The 19,671-nt window shown below is 34.7% G+C and overlaps 3 protein-coding genes across 3 annotated transcripts; 2 read left to right on the top strand and 1 right to left on the bottom strand.

The window, feature by feature from the left end:
• Positions 1-1,863: 1,863 nt before the first annotated feature.
• Positions 1,864-7,725, top strand: TRIADDRAFT_55609 (uncharacterized protein; the record flags this gene model as incomplete). Its single annotated transcript, XM_002111969.1, has 12 exons — positions 1,864-1,940; positions 2,563-2,629; positions 4,175-4,258; positions 4,592-4,637; positions 5,009-5,143; positions 5,328-6,124; positions 6,213-6,338; positions 6,444-6,542; positions 6,662-6,803; positions 6,880-6,907; positions 7,046-7,217; positions 7,624-7,725. The coding sequence occupies 12 exons, from the start codon at positions 1,864-1,866 to the stop codon at positions 7,723-7,725; spliced, it is 1,875 nt and encodes a 624-aa protein (XP_002112005.1).
• A 285-nt stretch (positions 7,726-8,010) lies between these two features.
• Positions 8,011-10,349, bottom strand: TRIADDRAFT_55608 (uncharacterized protein; the record flags this gene model as incomplete). The annotated part of the gene is made up of 5 exons (XM_002111477.1): positions 8,011-8,207; positions 8,393-8,613; positions 8,775-9,676; positions 9,827-9,930; positions 10,253-10,349. The coding sequence occupies 5 exons, from the start codon at positions 10,347-10,349 to the stop codon at positions 8,011-8,013; spliced, it is 1,521 nt and encodes a 506-aa protein (XP_002111513.1).
• Positions 10,350-13,297: 2,948 nt separating this feature from the next.
• Positions 13,298-19,292, top strand: TRIADDRAFT_55607 (uncharacterized protein; the record flags this gene model as incomplete). Its single annotated transcript, XM_002111968.1, has 15 exons — positions 13,298-13,373; positions 14,882-15,181; positions 15,917-16,005; positions 16,093-16,269; positions 16,364-16,435; positions 16,703-16,805; positions 16,983-17,052; positions 17,212-17,677; positions 17,768-17,870; positions 17,954-18,057; positions 18,158-18,269; positions 18,380-18,474; positions 18,670-18,807; positions 18,909-19,004; positions 19,116-19,292. The coding sequence occupies 15 exons, from the start codon at positions 13,298-13,300 to the stop codon at positions 19,290-19,292; spliced, it is 2,178 nt and encodes a 725-aa protein (XP_002112004.1).
• Positions 19,293-19,671: the final 379 nt, after the last annotated feature.

The following is a 19,671-nucleotide window of genomic DNA, read 5'->3' as shown; positions in this document are numbered from 1 at the left end:
ACATTTTACAGCATGTATTACCTTAATTTATCCTTGCTTAAGGGACATGCTAAATATCGAATGAAATCTTCTTTATTAACAGTTTGTTTTGTTGATGTATTCCTAGGCATGTTACTATTGAGCCCATAACTGTGATGAAATGGACGTAGGAAGGCGACTAAAGCCCGAGGACCTCGATACCTGATCGACCTGCAAAAAATGGACAGGAATGACTTGGACTTTAGCGTCAGCAATCAATTTTTCATCTTGTGTATACTGTATGTGTTACATATAATTGAATTCTTGTTGTTTTGCATCAGCAAGTAGAATATACTGTCCAGTATTGATAGGAAAGAGCACTTACATGATAATCGGTTTAATGGTAGTTGATATTAGAGAATGGAATCTGCAAAATGTTGGTTGTTAGCCGCTTGTAGAAAATCATCAGATAGTATCCAAGCGATGTTGTTGTACTGTACAGTACTGCTAGAAGAAGCTGTACTGTACCGTACTGTACTGTACAGTACACTGTGGATTGTACTGTGACACGGGGAGCGGATCAACTTGATTCTACTGCAGTACCCTGGATTGGAGAGAAATAAATTACTAACTCGTGCAAAAATTGCTTTCTTTCTTTCTTGATTTCACTCTTATGCTATGCATAAAGTCGAATACAGTAAACTTTTATAGCTCCATTGCAATCTACTGCACTCAGTGCACTGTGTATCATACTCCATTGGAACTTATAGACCAATGCATAGTATAGATTACTACCGTCAATGGCTTGCAGCCAACTGCTCATGATGTTGTTGTTTAGTGGAAGATGGTTGAAGAATACGAAAATAAACTAAACGTAGCTATGCAGCTACTTCTTTTCCTTTCCATTTTGCTTCTATACTATCAATGGAGATTATCCAACTAATATATTGGGCTCCTAAGCCTCATTCTAATCTCCAATAATGCATCTATCTCAGCCAGCAGCTGCAACCTCTCACTGTACTGCTATATAGAACTCCTTCAATATTCAACACGAGTTCTATACTGCAGGCAAGAATGTATGGGACCAATTGACTTGACCTGCAGGTGAGATTCAGATACAACGAAAAGTCACTGCAAATGAGACTGACTTGACCTGCAGGTCAGATTCAGATACAAGGAAAAGTCACAACGAATGAGGCTGACTCGACCTGCAGGTCAGATCCAGATACAACGAAAAGTCACTGCAAATGAGACTGACTCGACCTGCAGGTGAGATTTAGATACAAGGAAAAGTCACTGCAAATGAGACTGACTTGACCTGCAGGTCAGATTCAGATACAACGAAAGTCACTGCAAATGAGACTGACTTGACCTGCAGGTCAGATCCAGATACAACGAAAAGTCACTGCAAATGAGACTGACTCGACCTGCAGGTGAGATTCAGATACAAGGAAAAGTCACTGCAAATGAGACTGACTTGACCTGCAGGTCAGATTCAGATACAACGAAAGTCACTGCAAATGAGACTGACTCGACCTGCAGGTCAGATCCAGATACAACGAAAAGTCACTGCAAATGAGACTGACTTGACCTGCAGGTCAGATTCAGATACAAGGAAAAGTCACTGCAAATGAGACTGACTTGACCTGCAGGTCAGATTCAGATACAAGGAAAAGTCACTACGAATGAGACTGACTCGACCTGCAGGTCAGATCCAGATACAAGGAAAAGTCACTACGAATGAGACTGACTCGACCTGCAGGTGAGATTCAGATAAAACGAAAAGTCACTACGAATGAGACTGACTTGACCTGCAGGTGAGATTCAGATGCAGGGAAAAGTCACTACAAATGAGACTGACTCGACCTGCAGGTCAGATTCAGATAAAACGAAAAGTCACTACGAATGAGACTGACTCGACCTGCAGGTCAGATTCAGACAAAACGAAAAGTCACTACGAATGAGACTGACTTGACCTGCAGGTGAGATTCAGATACAAGGAAAAGTCACTACGAATGAGACTGACTCGACCTGCAGGTCAGATTCAGATAAAACGAAAAGTCACTACGAATGAGACTGACTTGACCTGCAAGTCAGATTCAGATAAAACGAAAAGTCACTACGAATGAGACTGACTCGACCTGCAGGTCAGATTCAGATAAAACGAAAAGTCGCTACGAATGAGACTGACTCGACCTGATTGACTCCTATTTAGGGACGCGTACAGATAAAATTTCATGGCAAAAGCCAAACAGACTCACAGTGTCAAATATTTAAGAGGAAATGTATGCCGCTGGTAGGACCGTATGAGACGCTGGCAAAAATATCACTCGACGTTTTTCAAGATTGACGCATTCTGTAATACTCACTTTTAACTGGCTACTGGAAAAGGCAGCGGGCTGACGCATGCGTTGTTTTCATTGTCTCTTCTCCTTTGTGTGTCTCTATGTTAGGACGGTGAGAGCATTTTTCCTCCAATTCTGCTATCGCCAAACGAAGAAAAGCAATTTACCAATGGTGTTATTCCACTTTCAAGTGACAAATTCACGCTAGAAGAAGATTTTCTTGTTCAAATTTAGTCTTATCGTTGCCCCTTTCAAATAGAAGAGAAATAGAGACGTCCATGAATACACAGGACGTTATTGTCAAGATGAATTGCAGTCAAGTGCAGGTAATGACTTGGTCCAAGGAACGATCGTGTTCCATCAACCTTGTATTAAAATGGATCTAGTCCAGTTATTTTCTAGCGACTATTGGTTATATTCCATTAAAATGGAGTAGAATTATATTCTATCGTTGTAGTGGCTGCATTTAGATGCGTACTCTTCTACTTGTACGTTATTTCTACCATCCGAATTTGCATTGGACAGTAGACAAGAATAAGTTGTTTCAAGGATTAGCCATGCATTTCACTTGTCACTACCGTAAGCTAGGGATATGAATCGACAGTAGATTAATATTGATATTGTCATGTCTGACTAAATTACAGTAATCTGTGACAGTATTGAATAATTCAAAAAAAAAAAGAAAGAAAAAGAGAATGCCTAATAGGATACCATGTAAATAACAATCTTGGTTGAATGAGCTAAGACCATACAGTTAACTTTATAGCCAAGACTCTATCCTTCTCACTATGGATGCTGTCAATGAAGCATTGTCTATAACTTAGGCCTAGCCTAAGCAATCAATGTAAATCCTTATTGGATATCACCAGATTTTTTATCATATTGAATGATCATCAAGCAGAGTATAATGGTCAACGTAGTTCGTAAAGCAGAATATTTGTGAATTTCAATTTCTTATAATAGTAAATACAAAATAGCTACAATTTTGATGCTAAAGTAAATATAGTAAGAGTAAAGTATGAAGCAGTCGCGTTGTAGGGTAAAGTATAGTGCTCATTAAAAGTTTCATGATTGTACAATAGTGAACACATTATATAGCACTTGTGTATATTTTACTTCTCTTATAGTTAACTATACCCTGTAGACTTTAGAATTTTACATGCAGTAGTTGATATACTGTCAAATGCCTACTAATCACGTAGTCGCTTGGAAGTCACAATTGCAAGATTGCCTTCCCTTCTAATTGACTGCCAGTTACATACAGTAGACGTGTACATATGGTATAGAACATTAACAGTAAACACATATACTCGTATGTATATAACATATATTGATGTACTGTATTCATAACATATTATTTTGCAAATTGAGCAACAGTATATACACGATGACGCTTCGTATTAGCACTACATTCTAACGTATCACTACCTTGCTTACGGGTTACCTGAATACAGATTATCATTTATAAATATTAGCCTAGGTATACTCTACCATAAACTACTAGATACACGTTTAGTATATAGTAATTCATCACAGTGTACGCCTAGAGATAGTAAAAAATTGACCACAATAATTAGAAATCTTTTCTCGAGTCATCTTAAATTTTGGATAAAAGCTTTATAATTCTTATTTGTCAGTTTGTTACCGTTACAGGATAGAATACCAGTTTAATACCTTTTAAAGTATAGGAAATAACTGATAGTACATTATTGGATACAGAAATGGAGTTGTTAAAATTTTAGTTTGGAATGTATTCAATTATCATAAACGGATACCTACTGTATAATTACGTCTAGCATTCTATCAACGGTACAGTATTGTCGATAATATAATTATAATCATTTAATTTCATCATTGGTTATGTTAACTAGGATATAACATTCGGAAGTTTTACAATAGCCGATAATTCAAAATTCTTTATAGATGGCAAGCTAAAATCTTGCTCTGCTGCATTGGTAAGAAATAGCTATTATCGTTTAACACTTTTATCTGATTTTTCTATATACAAGGGATCTATTTTTCATTTTATGATACTTACCTTGACTACTTACAAAGTGATACTAAACATTATAGTCTGCGTGCATAGAAAGTACGATTGCCTTCGCTATAATGTTTCTTACGCTACACTTTACCATCAGTATAATGGATAATTTACCTTAAATACATCTCTTATCGAATGAATATAACGTTTTATTTGGCATTGTATCCTTATAAATGATAAAATACATACCATTCAATGGATAATGTGATTATGATATTCTTGCATTGTTTGCCCTCTAAACTATTAGTTTCTGTGGGATCTAAAAGATGTGTATGATAAGCAACAATTGGAAGGTAATTTAAGTAGTAATGTAACACTATGAATTGTAAATCTCAGAATTATAGATCAAATGATTGCTCCTCTTGCACAATCATTGATTTTGTACGTATTATACTGTATGCAATGATTAAATGTTTAGACGAATGTTTTTTATGTGCGCTACTAACCGTGCGATATCGATTTAAAGCGACACTTGAAATAATGATTATATGCTTAATGTTAGCTGAAATATGAACGATATGATGGAATTAGGTTAACACATACTGTCACTCTAGCACTGATGTATTCAATTTTTAGCATGTTCGTATTCTATTAAAAGGCCTATATGCATGTTTTAGATAAATGTTACAAACGCATCAACTTTATTTTGAAACTTTTTCTACAGGCTATGACTGTGGATCGGATAAACTACATATCTTACTCAAGGCTAAAGAAGCATGCTCTAATAAAGTTCAGCCGACGCCAGAAAATGCTAACTTGTCTTCATCAAATGCACCTATAAATACTGCAGAGACGGATGGTAATATTGTTATCACGCTATCAATTCATTGATCCAACGTTAATATTTGCTTAAGAATACGATTATGAAATTGTAGAACTTTCATGCAATCATCATCGCCAATAAATATGCAATAGCTAGGTTTAAAATTGATATTAATTGCCCGTTTACTTATAAAATGATTCCTTTCTTTTCGGTAAAATAGGTCACGATTGTAAACTAAACGATACTCAGAGTAGCTGTGACGATAGTCCGGCGGATTGTACTACTGAGAAACAAATTGATCACAAAGTTACTCTGACTTTTGCCAATATTCTAAAAAAAAATCTACCAAAACAGCCTAAGGAGCATCAGACGATACCTGAAAATGATCAAAGTCCCGCTAATGAAATAAATTTTCCTGTTCAAAATAGCGAAAATGATCTTTCTGCGCTAGCAAGAATATTTCAGGAGACATTAAATTTTAATTTTATGCCTTTCAAGCCTCGAGGATTAACCAACAAAGCGAGTTTCTGCTTTATCAATTCGACTTTACAATCATTACTAGTTTGTTCACCTATACACAGAGCCTTAAGAAAGATTGGCTCTTTTCCAACACTTCAACAGACAATTGGTGACTGTCGGACACCAGCAATTAATGGTATGGCAGCTTTTGTAAACCAGTTCGACTTGCTGGAACGTCAGGAATACGAAAAGACTTTCGGAAAATTGTTAAAAGCTGGCAAGGAAGTTCGATTTGATAACCCTTTCGAGCCTCAATGTATATATGAAATGTTAGCTATTCTAAGACCTTCCATGGCAAAAGGGGAGAGACAAGAAGATGCGGAAGAGTTCCTTGGTTGCATGTTAGATAACTTGCACGAGGAAATAGTATCAATATCACCTGAAAAATCGTCTGCCTCTGATCAAGCATCGTGTGAAAATGATATAGATAATATCAATTCTGGCGATGGTGAATGGCAACAGGCATTATCAAAGAAAAAGAGCGCAATTAGTAGAACGGTAATTAAATAAATTTCATACTTAAATAGTATTACTTCTTAGTCCTTTCATTATGTCAATTACACTTATTTTTCTGTTATTTGTTTAGATTGCTCAGAATCATTCATTGATTAGTGAAACTTTTGGCGGAGAGATACGGTCATCCATAAAATATACTAACGAAAAACAATCCAATACTTCTCAGCCTTTCTTTACGCTACAACTAGACATCCATGTATGACCTACAAGAATTTATTACTTAGATAAACTTTCAAGTTCTTTATATGACATTACATAAACAATTTTACTTTAACATTATTATCAATTTTCCTACACAAAGGATTCTGAAATAAGCCATATTAAGGATGCAATTAAGAAGTCAATGGGATCTGAACAAGTAGAACATTATATTTCTGGCAATGATGGAAAGAAAACAAAGGTTATAGAAATTTTTAAAATTTATTTTCATTATTAACTTATGTCTTAGTAGACAACACGGGAAACAATTTTATGTTGATTACTCGGTAATTTATCTTTATTTTACTTAATCAACCTCAGGTCGAAGCAACAAAGAAAATGTCTTTTGAACGTCTTCCTAAAATCCTAATTCTTCATTTAAAGCGTTTCATATTTGATCATGGAATTTGCCAGAAACTTACAAAAGATGTAAATTACGACTTACAGTTGGAAATCGATAAAGGTAACTATTCAGTTGTTATAAAATTGTGACTTTTAGCTATGTTTGGCAATGAATTTCCTTGATTGTTGTTATGTAGAACTTTTATCCAGAGAATGTAAGCAAAGGTCGGAAATGTATAGGTCTTATCGGTTAATTTCGGGTATGAGAATTGATGGCACTGATCTCAATATCAAAATTAATATATTTTTGATACTGCATGCTTGCTACTTGATAGAAAAGTTGTCTAAAATTTATTTTTAAAGTCTTAATGTTGGAGAATTGAAGAAATTAACAATAGTTACAATTGTTGTAGTTGTCTTCCATCATGGTCTGCGAGCGGCCGGTGGCCATTACACTTGTGATGCTTATCATGCAAGCTTTAAACGCTGGATTCGACACGATGATACTATGGCTAAAACTATATCAGATAAAGAGGTACGTTTTACATCTCCACACATGACCATATCGTCAAATCTTTCATGCTCATAACACTGCAATTTATTACCAACGAGTCAAGCTATTTCAGCTTGTTATTTAACGAAACCTAGTGCTTCATTTCCTCGAGTCGTTAACGAAATGCCAATATATGTATCTTTTTATTCGCTCAGGTTATGAAATACGCAGAAGATCGTTGCGCTTACCTACTCTTCTATCAAAGGAAAGATCTATTCAACGCAGATAGCTAACTAAATGTCATCAAGAATATTTTTTAGCATTCAAATGTATCATAGGGTAAATATTGCTAATTTTCAGTGCCATAACTACATTACGTTATAGTTTAACTCAATCGCGTAATCATAATATAAAATTGTAATAGATTCCTACAACGCTTGCTTTTTAGCTTTGGCTGTTAAAATCGACACCATCTCCTTGTGAATGCCGCATGGGCTTTAAGAATGCAACCGTATCTAAACATAGTTTTTATTTGAATATGGAATATTAGCCAAAACGAATTATATTATCTGAAGTAATATGTCATTATTTCCACAATAAATTGCTGTAACATCTACTTATGTGCTTGGATAAGATTCATCAGCTGAAAAAACTCGGTGTTAATATATGCATTTATTTGTATTTTATGCAGATGTTGTAATGAAAAATGAAATTTATATTGCAGCTGTTGACATTTACTTACAGACTGTTACCGATTTCAACATTTAAAATATATATTGTCTGTTATGAAGTACTACGGATGGATTTTAAATAAAAGATTCTATTATTCAAAATCTTAGTAATTAACGGCTTCACTATTTGGCTCATCGCTATCTATGATATCATTTTGGTCTGTCTGTTGCTTCTTGAGCTTTCTTAATTTTCTTCTAAGATTACGATTGCGGCTAAACACGCTGTCGAACGATTCACTAGCCTTGATATTTCTGATTGCCTCGACCAAAAAACTGTCATTTTCAGTAGCCATGCTAAAAACTTTAAATCCATATTTTGAAAGGTAAAAAAACAATCAGTTAAATTACTTTATGAAATTAAAGTCGTAGATAAACATTTATGTTGAGAACAGTTTACAAAAATGTGAAAGTCAATGAACGATTAAAAAGATTAAATGAGGCAAGCTTTTCCACTTATGAAATTCTTATTACAGCTATAATACTTACACTGCCCCTCATTTCCACTACGGGCGGTGCGACCAGCCCGATGTAAATAATCAACTGCACTTAAAGCGAAATCATATTGAATAACTGCTGTAACGTTAGGAATATCCAATCCTCTAGATGCTATATCAGTTGTAATGAGGATAGGTATATCTCCATTGATGAATTTATTCAGAATTTCCTCTCTTACTTCAATTGGAATGTCCTTATGTAGTATACCGCACCTTAGCAAAATTGAAATATATAGTACAACAAAATGATTAACGTACCGTAAAATGCAAGAATTACAGCATAACATTCAGTTATTACAGTATGTGCACGAGATGCAGTATTGTGCTGCACACATATGTATGAAAGGAGAAGGATTTTCTTACAAGATACTAACCTGCCTTTCCACTCGTTTGAATACTGTGCTTTAAAATAGTTTTTTTCAAAATTTACAGTGTTTATAAGTTCTTCTTTTTGTTCAGGTGGTAATAGTTCAAAATGTAACGGTAATACACTCCTTTGTGGCTCTTTCATTAGATTAGGATCGGTACCATCAAGAAATCGATATAATGCAAATGCATGGTATGCTGTATTGGTAAATACTATCATTTTTAAATGATCACCCTTAGCTACAGGTGATCTGTTTAAGTTTTTGTTTGGAGTCATCTTGTTTTCATCATTATAATTACTTTTTACTTTATCTAATATATGCAATAATGTTTCCAATTTTTCGTCATTTTTAGTCATGATACAATCCGATTGTAACGTTGATATAATTTTGTGAACATTTTCAGTACGAGCTAAATGCACTAATGTAGGGTTTAACTTTTTGAGCCATCCATGTATTATGCCATATTCAGATTTTTCATTATTATTAGAAGGTAAGGTTGCTCCTACAAATAAATACTGGCAATTTTTACTATCTAATCCATGTCGAGTAATGGAACTACCACGACGAAGGTTGGGTATGCGTTTAGAACTACTTGATATTTCTACATTTACTTCCGTCATTTTTGTCTGTTTTTCCTCGTCTGCCTTCTTCGATTCAACCATTAATCGTTTACAATTGAGCATTGTCCAAACATCACGGCTAGCACTTCCAGTAACTAAAGCATCTGCTTCGTCTACAATAATCGTTTCAATACTATTCAGTAACGATGGCGCATGATATGTGGTAATGTTATGGGGAACACCAATAATTGCAGCTGTATTATCTTTTATCAATAGGGTGCTTTTTGATGTAACAATGGATGCAGTAAATTGATTATTTGGTACCAAGCTTCGGAATACGGTTGATATCTAAAATAAGAATATATGTATATATGGATCACTCATTGTAGCTTTACTGATGTATCTGTTGTACCATAGAAGAATGAAATGCATGATTTTGTTGCTGTTACAGAGTATCACAGTAGAAATGTAGGCGTTGTACAGTTTGCTTGTTCCTACCTGATGTACTAATTCAGCAGTCGGTGCCAATATCAATGCACGCGGTACTATTGGGCCTAGCTCATAGTCGGAATATAACTTATTTATCAGGGGCAAAAGATAACCTAGTCAATGAATATTAAAATACAAGGTAGAGAGTAAACGATGCTGCTATAGAATTTACTGTATTAACGTAAATAATTTATCCAGTAGATGTAAGCAGCATTGATAGCATGAATCAAATCCAGTACTCGTATAAAGTAAATGTCTACGTCTACAGTATGATTACCTATCAGTAGAGTCTATTTCGTCTTAGTTTTAAATAGTAGCTCGTAGTCATTGTCAAGAATAGTTATTGTTACTTTATGATGGAATCTTTTCGCGATATCTATGACTGCGTATTGCTTTACAGACAATATTGACTACTGATGACAAATTATGACATACCAGTGCTAGAGCAAGATATGAAAAAATTACAAATATAATTACAGAGAGTTTTTCCGCTTCCTGTTTCTGAATTTATGATTACATTACGTCCTTCCATGACGGCCTTGATTGACTATATGAATAACAATATCATTCATAAGTACATGCTAAAAATAATTAGCTTAAAAAGGTGCTATTTATTCAATATCAATAACATCCTGTTCCAACTATTACAGTCCATTTTTGATGATAGGAATGGCAATAGTTGAACTGAAGGTTACAAAAATTGATTTGTATAGGAAATGAATTATTCCCACTTTTATGCTAGTAATACTTGATATTGATGATAATCGGTACTGTACATCTACATGAAATGATTGTAGAATTGTTTTATTTTAATATTCTCTCGCTAGTAACATCAATCTGTTCATACAACTGTCAATAATATAATCATATACCGCTGTATATGTACACTTGTAGAGTAATTTAACTTTAGAGCTGTGCGACCGAATCAATTAGCATTGCGTATACGTATGTAGGGTGAAATTTGAGGACTCTATTCAAATTCATCGCATGTAGTATCCACAATTTTATCATAATATCTACACTATTATCATCCATTGAATAGCGTTGATTATTAATGCTGTGTGAACATCTTATATCATGCATAAGCTTGATGAAGAGATGTTTTATTTTTTGGCTGCAGCATGCAACCACTGCAATCCTGGATGATAAGACCTAACCTGAAGTTGGACTGGTGTCGGTTGAGAGAAACCCAAACTATCCAAGACAGTCATGACTTCCTCTCGAAATCCAAACTCTGCAAAACTAGTTAATGTATGCTTTACAGTAAGAGCAAAATGCCATCTCGGTAGCTTGCATAAGCGATTTAGAGCGATCATTTCTGCTCACGAGCTGAATTTGAGCTCCGAGCTTGATGATTTGATTGTGGAATGACGCAGACAGCAGTCGTTCTGCTTTGTAGTAGAGTGCTGCATACGCGTCTACAGTGCAGTACAGTATACTGCAGTATGGACTGGTAGCCCATGCGAGATATACTGTACAGTACTGTAAGATAGTAGTTTGTGTAACTATGACAGCACCAGTCACAGTCTATTTGCAGCGTGACTTGTACTGTACACTGTAAAGTACATACTGTATGCTGATTGAAGCGACCACTGGTCTAATCCAAAATCTGCAAAACTAGTTAATGTATGCTTTACAGTAAGAGCAAAATGCCATCTCGGTAGCTTGCATAAGCGATTTAGAGCGATCATTCTGCTCACGAGCTGAACTTGAGCTCCGAGCTTGATGATTTGATTGTGGAATGCCACAGACAGTAGTCGTTCTACTTTGTAGTAGAGTGCTGCATACGCGTCTACAGTGCAGTACAGTATACTGTAGCATGGACTGGTAGAGTGGTAGCCCATGCGAGATATACGTACAGTACAGTACAGTACTGTACTGTACTGTAAGATAGTAGTTTGTACCGTATAACTACTGTACTGTACACTGTACAGTACAGTACAGTATGACAGCACCAGTCACAGTTTATTTACAGCGTGACTTGTACTGTACACTGTACAGTACATACAGTACAGTACTTTATGCTGATTGAAGCGATCACTGACTGGTCTAATCCAAACTCTGCAAAACTAGTTAATATACAGTACGTATGCTTTACAGCAAGAGCAAAATGCCATCTCGGTAGCTTGCATAAGCGATTTAGGCGCTCACGATCTGAACTTGATGATTTGATTGTGGAATGACGCAGACAATAGTCGTTCTGCTTTGTAGTAGAGTGTACAGTACTGTAAGATAGTAGTTTGTACTGTATGACAGTACCAGTCACAGTCTATTTACAGCTGGACTTGTACTGTACTGTACTGTACTGTACAGTACAGTATGTTGATTGAACCGACCATACAGTGTACAGTACACTGGTCCAAACTCTGCAAAACTAGTTAATGTGCGTATGCTTTACAGCAAGAGCAAAATGCCATCTCGGTAGCTTGTATAAGCGTTTTAGAGCGATCATTTCTGCTCACGAGCTGAATTTGAGCTCCGAGCTTGATGATTTGATTGTGGAATGATGCAGACAATAGTTGTTCTGCTTTGTAGTACCATACCATACTAGTAGAGTATTGGTACGCGAACGCTTATGTTGTAGTCTTCTAGAAAGTTCTTTCGACTCTGCAACCAATTAGTTGTGACTACGTACAGTATCTGTCGTGCATCCGACGTTCAGTACGGTTCCATACAGCCAGACGCAGACGCAGACGGTACCAAGCCAAGCGATCCAATTCAAAAGCGTATGACCCTTCCGCCGATTGTCTAGTGTCTTGAACATATCACCGATGACAACCATACCATACTAGCGGAGTAGGGGAGTACCGCATTGGTACGCGAGCAGTCTTCTAGAAAGTTCTTTCAACTCTGCAACCAATCAGTTGTGACTACGTATCTGTCGTGCATCCGACGTTCAGTATGGTACGATACAGCCACACGCAGCCGCAGGCGGTACCAAGCCAAGCGATTCAATTCAAAAGTATGACCCGTCTGCCGATTGTCTAGTGTCTTAAACATATCACCAATGACAATACTACGATAGGCTAGCGATCGATCGTCTGTTGCAGTCACTTGATCTAGACAACGATCACGACGTTGTAGTGGAGTGAATACTGAGCGGGCGTAGTCAATCGCACAGATTGTAAACAACATGATGGTGCTGGTGCTCATGGGTTAGGCCTGCCATTAATATTGGTCAAATTCTCCTTCTTCTACAGTTCTTTCCATACCAAAAGAGTTATTGTCGTATTGGAGAGTTGAGATTGATTCAAGATGAGTAGCAATCGGCTATTGTAGCTACTTTAGCCAATCGACATCAACATTACTACAATATTGAAGCAATTTTCTATCAGGCGACAAGCTTCTAATTAAAATGCAATCTTGCATCAAGCCAACCAACACCCTAAAATAAATAAATAACTTACAATTATCTTTATCCCTTTACCCGTCGTGGATCAAGTGCATTATCTATCAAGTTAACGTTACAAGAATGTCGACATGAATGAAACCGATCAGCTTAGCGATATTTCCGAAGACGGCCTTGAATCGCCCGGACCTCATACTGAATTCGATGGTAAAGATCATAACAATATTAACAATATTGATTATACTAGTCATATTATCCTGTACTATACTGTAGTGTTCTACGTAAACCACATTCATACATACTTGAACCAATAACTGACATAGAATAAATAAAAATACCACATTAGACTTCCCTAAATTTGATACCATGAGTCTACTATAGGTCGAATTCGAGTAATTAAATAGCATTTTGGATTGCTTCCATCGCCACACTTGTAGGATCGATCCCATCATACGATAGTGATTTACTGACGACTTGATGGACACCTTGGTCTATTTACAGTATAAGAGCAATTGACAAGAACAGACAGACGGATCTGACGTCAAATTCAATCTTGTTCAAAATCAAGATATCAACATTTTTAATTTAATCTAATCTATTCTATCTCTTGTCTCCTTAATCCCTGATTGCAACTGATTATTCTCTTGTTGATATTAATATACGTTTAAAGTTATTTCTTAATCTCTTAAAACTCCATCTACTATTTCTGAACTATTGACAAGTGTACAATAAATTACAATATGCTTACAGAGATGCAACGCCTTGAAGAACTCTTCAACCATCGCGATCATTTTAAAATAATTCCCAGAATCAAATTATACGAGTATATCAATGGAGTAGATTAAGTAATAGCCTGAATGTCTTTATATATGCGTATAATTGGCGTGCCGCACACTATGGGACGTTGAATAATTATTGGCATTACTAGTAGAGATTGCTTAATGTAATGGATTGTGTTAGGAGTTGCGTCCATTCAGAAAGTAAATTATATCTGATTCCCTTAATATCAAATACATTATACACTACGTAAGGATAATAAGCAGATTGATGCTAACAAGAATTACTGTACTACCGCTTGTTCTGCTGACTTACTATTTGTTCTGTTGTGTTATTATCCACACAGATAACATCAATTGTATCCTACAACTATGTCATGTATTGTCTACTTTTAAAAGGCTCTCCTCCACCTTTTAATAAAATAATCATTCATTAATCAGAAATACTACGGATAGCCATGACATAGAACATTTTAGGATACCATTCATCAATTCGCATCCCTTTTCTGTATAAACTCCTTTCAATGCCTAAACATGTCTCAGTTGACGTAAAATATAAAAATAGGCACGTTAAACTGGACCGCTATATCTAACCTGTTAACGACCCGTACATTCTACGAGTACTACATATTATATTATTATCGTTTAATTGTAAATAAGATCGTGAGACGAAGCAACCATCTATTGAATATCAAAGTTATTTTATCATATCATCAACTGGCGATTCTTGAGATATTCAATTGCAATGCTACCACACAAGCTCCAGGCCGTTATTATTTACTATATGGGCGCTTCTATATCTCATTACAATAACTAATTAGTATTTGATGTCATAACATCGGATATATAGAAACTATATAGAATATACAAATATTCTACTCTGTACAAGTATGTTGATTCTGTTACACAGTAATCATTTTTGTTCTATTTCTATTACAGATAGCGATCTACTCTCGAATAATGTCCAGGCTGTCAGCAGCATGCACCAGTATGAAAGCAAACAAACACATGCTTTTGATCCATCAGAAAATATTGTCGATTACAGTATCGATCACATTGAATTTGCTAGAACTGGTTTTGCAAATGCTGGTTCTTCGACGATATATGATTTGTTAGCTAAAACTTTCGACTCCGAGTCAATGAGTAATATCGATACAGGTATTATGCTGATCACTATGGCAGAACAATATCTCAAATTATGCGGTGCTGACGAACAGCAGATCAAGAAGATTATAAGAGGTAAGTTGAAACGTGCGTTACATGTTGTTAGTTATAGGAAGATAGAATAAGCAAACTTTATCTATACAGTATTACTCTACCTGATCGATTTTGTTAACGTACTCATGTATTGTCCATATTCAACACTTGTTACGTTATACAATTTAAAATTCAAGAATACATCTCAAAGATATTTAACATATCCTACTTACTGCAGTGTATTACATACTTATATATTGTTAGTGTTTAACACCTATCACGTCTAGCAATTTAAAATCGAATAATACGTTTAAAAGATATTAGATATATTTATTATACCTACTGTAGTGCCTTATATCAAACTTATCTTATTTCTTTGTATGCTATATTCATATATTGTATGTATATATTTACTGCCCTGGATAACTACCCGTCAGACATTATCCAATCTCATCTCAAACACAAGGTATAATCGCTATCGACTAATATTGATAAATAGCCTTAACACACCAATAGCTTCTTTATTCTTTACCCTAATAAGAAAAAATTTGCAAAAGAATATTTAAAGCTTATTATCTCTGCATTGTATTATCTCGGCCTGAATATTACTACTAAATTCAACTATGTAATAATTATTACCTATTCTGTTCTTGCTATAACATCAACGTCATTTTGCACAGTTTACTTTAAGAAACACTTATACGTACGGAATTAAGTAAATAATAATAAATCTTAATAAATGCAACTAAAGCCTGCGTACAACTTAATAGACGCTAGCTATAGCCGCAGCTGAGGAGTTTTCAAGAATTAGAAGTTCCTTAGGTTCTGACTTTCTACAAGTTATTAAAGCGGTCTTAGAACGTAATGTGAGTTAACTGTAGGCATGAATAAACAGAGTACTAAAATAGAGACGTGACTGTAACAACTAACTCCAAAAATGCTATTTATTATAGGGCCTTTCTATTATGTCAGTAAATCAGTCAATATTAGGAGCTAATGGAAATATTCCCTTTCAATTGGAATTGCTATTCTCTAGCGGTTCAGAAACATTTACTATATCGTCGCATTACCATCGAGAATTTGAAGAACTTGGATTTCTTGGTGGTGGCGGCTTCGGACGTGTATTCAAAGTAACTTTCCTAATATGCAATTAATACGTTTCTCCGGATACGATCATTTGTCAGAAAAATTTTCACTTCCTAACCATGTTACCTGTAATATTAGGCTGTTCACAAAGTTGATCGTAATTCGTATGCAATCAAAAAGATACATGTAAAACTAGAAGAAGTTGAAAAGGTATTCCTCATAAAAATCTTTTAAAGTTTTATTAATATATGTTTCTATGTAACTATTTAAAAGATCTAAAATGTTTATCATTTGTAATAGTTGTATATCCATGACTTAGGCTTCTATCTTTTATTAATAAAAAGTAATCACTTTAAAATTTTTCATACTGTCTGACATCGTTAGATGCTTTGTATGGCTATAAAATTATATACTGTACTTGCATTATTACTACGGTATACCAAGTTTTCATCAAATACATGTCTTTTAATTATTAAGGTATTCCGAGAAGTCCGTGTATTATCACGCCTTGAACATCCGAATATAGTTCGATACAATAGTGCATGGCTAGAATGCGAAACAATGGATGAAATTGATTCCGGTAAAATTTAATTTTTCCTTTCTAACCGTTATACTAGTACATGCAGGCTGATTCAATTTCTGTTATTAACGCTTCCTAATGTTGAACTTTTGGGAGTGTATATCTTACCTACATATTTTTCCATAAATTCGTAACAACTTGAAGCAACTACCTAATTTGTTTTTATTAACTACAAAGTTTCCGGTACTAGTAATTCACAAGTTACTTCTCATCTATCAACTAACGTTGATGATTCCACTTATGACAAGTACGAAATTAAACTAACAATAATCATTAGATATGATACAGTTATTATTAGCACACTCATAAACATACACTATATTGATTTCTCTTTTATGCAGCTTATGGCCTTTGGAGTCAATCTGCAAATACTAAAGCTCTATAAATATTTTTATTTGTACGACAGATTTGCTAATAGCAATGATTTACAGAGAAATACTAACGATAGTGAAGATAGTGATGGCATCGTATTTGAAATAATTGATAAATCGTCGTCAATTAAAATATCAGAAAATAGAGCAAATGAAAGTACCAGTAAAACTACCAGCTCTACATCAAATGCAAGTAAAGCACAAAGATTACAAGATATTTCATCTCACAGTTTAGAAGCGAAAAACCGTAAAAAGCGCTTGATTCAAAAATTAAAGTCCATTAGTCGACGAGACATGTCCTCATCTGCAAAGAAGTTCTTATTATCTAAGATGTATCCAAGCGAAATTTCATTATCATCTTTGTCAAAAAGTTCCATAAATGATACAAGCTCGTCCTTTCATCGTAGCGTTTCGATGAATGATGCATTAATGTTATATAGAGGTGGCAGTCCAAGTAACTTTAGAATACCATTTCCAAGAAGTCCCTCGTCTCCTTTTGGAGTAAGTTAAAAAATCACTAATTATTTTCATACCTTTATTATCGCACTTTCTATTATTTAATAATATAACTCTTTCTATGATCGTTTTTAGATTGGTCCATCAAATAAAGTTGTACTTTATATTCAAATGCGTCTTTGTAAAAATACACTAAAAAATTGGTTGGTCGAGCGAAATTTTGACGTCACAAATAATTGTTAGTTGTCATTTCATTAATTTGTTTGAAATTTTGATATGAATCATTTATACCGAATTACCATTTATCATATGGTTCTTCAGGTCACTGCGGTGTCAATCCAGCACAAAATTTTCGCATTTTTAAACAATTATTGGAAGGCATCGATTACATACATTCTCAAGGTTTAATTCATCGTGATATCAAGGTAGATTGTCTTGTACTTGCATTCATTCATACTTATTAAATCAATTGGCAGTAAGTATACGTCTAGCGTCTGAAGTATTCAATTTCCTATTTTATTCTAGCCCCATAACATTTTCTTTGTAAACAACGCTGACGGTCAAGTAATGATTGGAGATTTTGGACTTGCAACACTGACATCTGATAAGGAAGAAAACGTTTCAACTAACAAAAACTGTAAGATGTAACATGTTGTATTATTATAAATATAGGTATATCAACCTTTTGACAGGATTGTAAAAAGATAGTCCTCATTTGATATCACCATTTGTATTTTATATAACCAGTAGATATTAATTCCGACCCTGATCTAACTTCCGGAGTCGGGACTACTCTTTATGCCTCTCCGGAACAAAAAAGCGGCTCATGTTATGATAGCAAAGTAAGTGTTGCAAAGACTTCTCAACGATGCATAGCACATACCGTATATGTTATATTCGTATGCTCTATTTCGATCACGATCTCTACGGCTTTATCAATGCATTACCAGTAACTCTTTGATTAGCCTTAATATATTAGTATTCCGGAAATAAGTGTTACGGTCATAATTATTTAATTTATTCATTTTCTCTTATAGTCCGATATCTATAGCCTAGGCGTAATACTTTTCGAACTTTTCCATGTGTTTGGTACTGATATGGAGAGAGTGACAACAATAAGTAAGATGCGAGATGGAATCTTGCCGAGCAAATTTTTACAAGAATGGCCTGAAGAGGTTATAGATCATTTTAACTGTTATTTTAATCATTCGTCACGTAGTATAACTTATGTATTTAATTATCAAGAACATGATTTTTTTTATGCTTTATCTTCCAGAGCGAAACGATATTGTTAATGACTAATAAAGACTCTACCAAAAGACCTAGTGCAAGTGAAATCTTGAAATTAAAGTATTACAAATCTGCAGACCAGGTTTACCGACATAAAGTAGCACATTAACAAAGACAATCTAACTTAAGCTGACGATGTTGTACATGAGCAACTATGATACTAATAAATTTATGGTATTGATCATGAATATAGATCATTGCAACAATGGAAAAAAAAATGGAACAAAAAGATGCAGAAATTGCAAGTCTTATGCGTTCTTTCAAAGAATTATACACTGCTGTCGAACAATTACAATCACAAATGCAAGAGAAAGATCAAACGATTTCATTCCTAGAACAGAAGCTGAACGTCGTTAACAAAATTAGATAACACTTTAGTCGACGTTACATACAAGTGACATTATGCCTTTAAACGTCTAATTTCTTTATTTTCTAACAATTTATTATCTTGACACACTTGCAGCAAGATTTAAATCTCTTTCCGTAGTTCACGGAACTATCTGCACACTTTCTTAATGAAATCATCATAGATCTTGTTGGTGTATATTTATATTTATATGTATAATTGTGTATATATATATATACTTGCAGTTATTCGATTGTGACTGTAATTTGCATCTATCACATCTCTGAGCTCCGCTTTCTATCACTTTTAGTGTTACGCTTTTGTTTTCTTATGCACGGTTAAAAATTTCGCACATGGAATAACTACAACATGGGATTATTTCACTAATTAATAATTATTAATA

Source organism: Trichoplax adhaerens, genomic scaffold, assembly GCF_000150275.1.
Source record: "Trichoplax adhaerens TRIADscaffold_4 genomic scaffold, whole genome shotgun sequence".
NCBI classification, from domain to species: domain Eukaryota; kingdom Metazoa; phylum Placozoa; class Uniplacotomia; order Trichoplacea; family Trichoplacidae; genus Trichoplax; species Trichoplax adhaerens.
The sequence above is the reverse complement of the archived record's forward strand: the minus strand, read 5'-3'. Positions and strand labels throughout refer to the sequence as shown.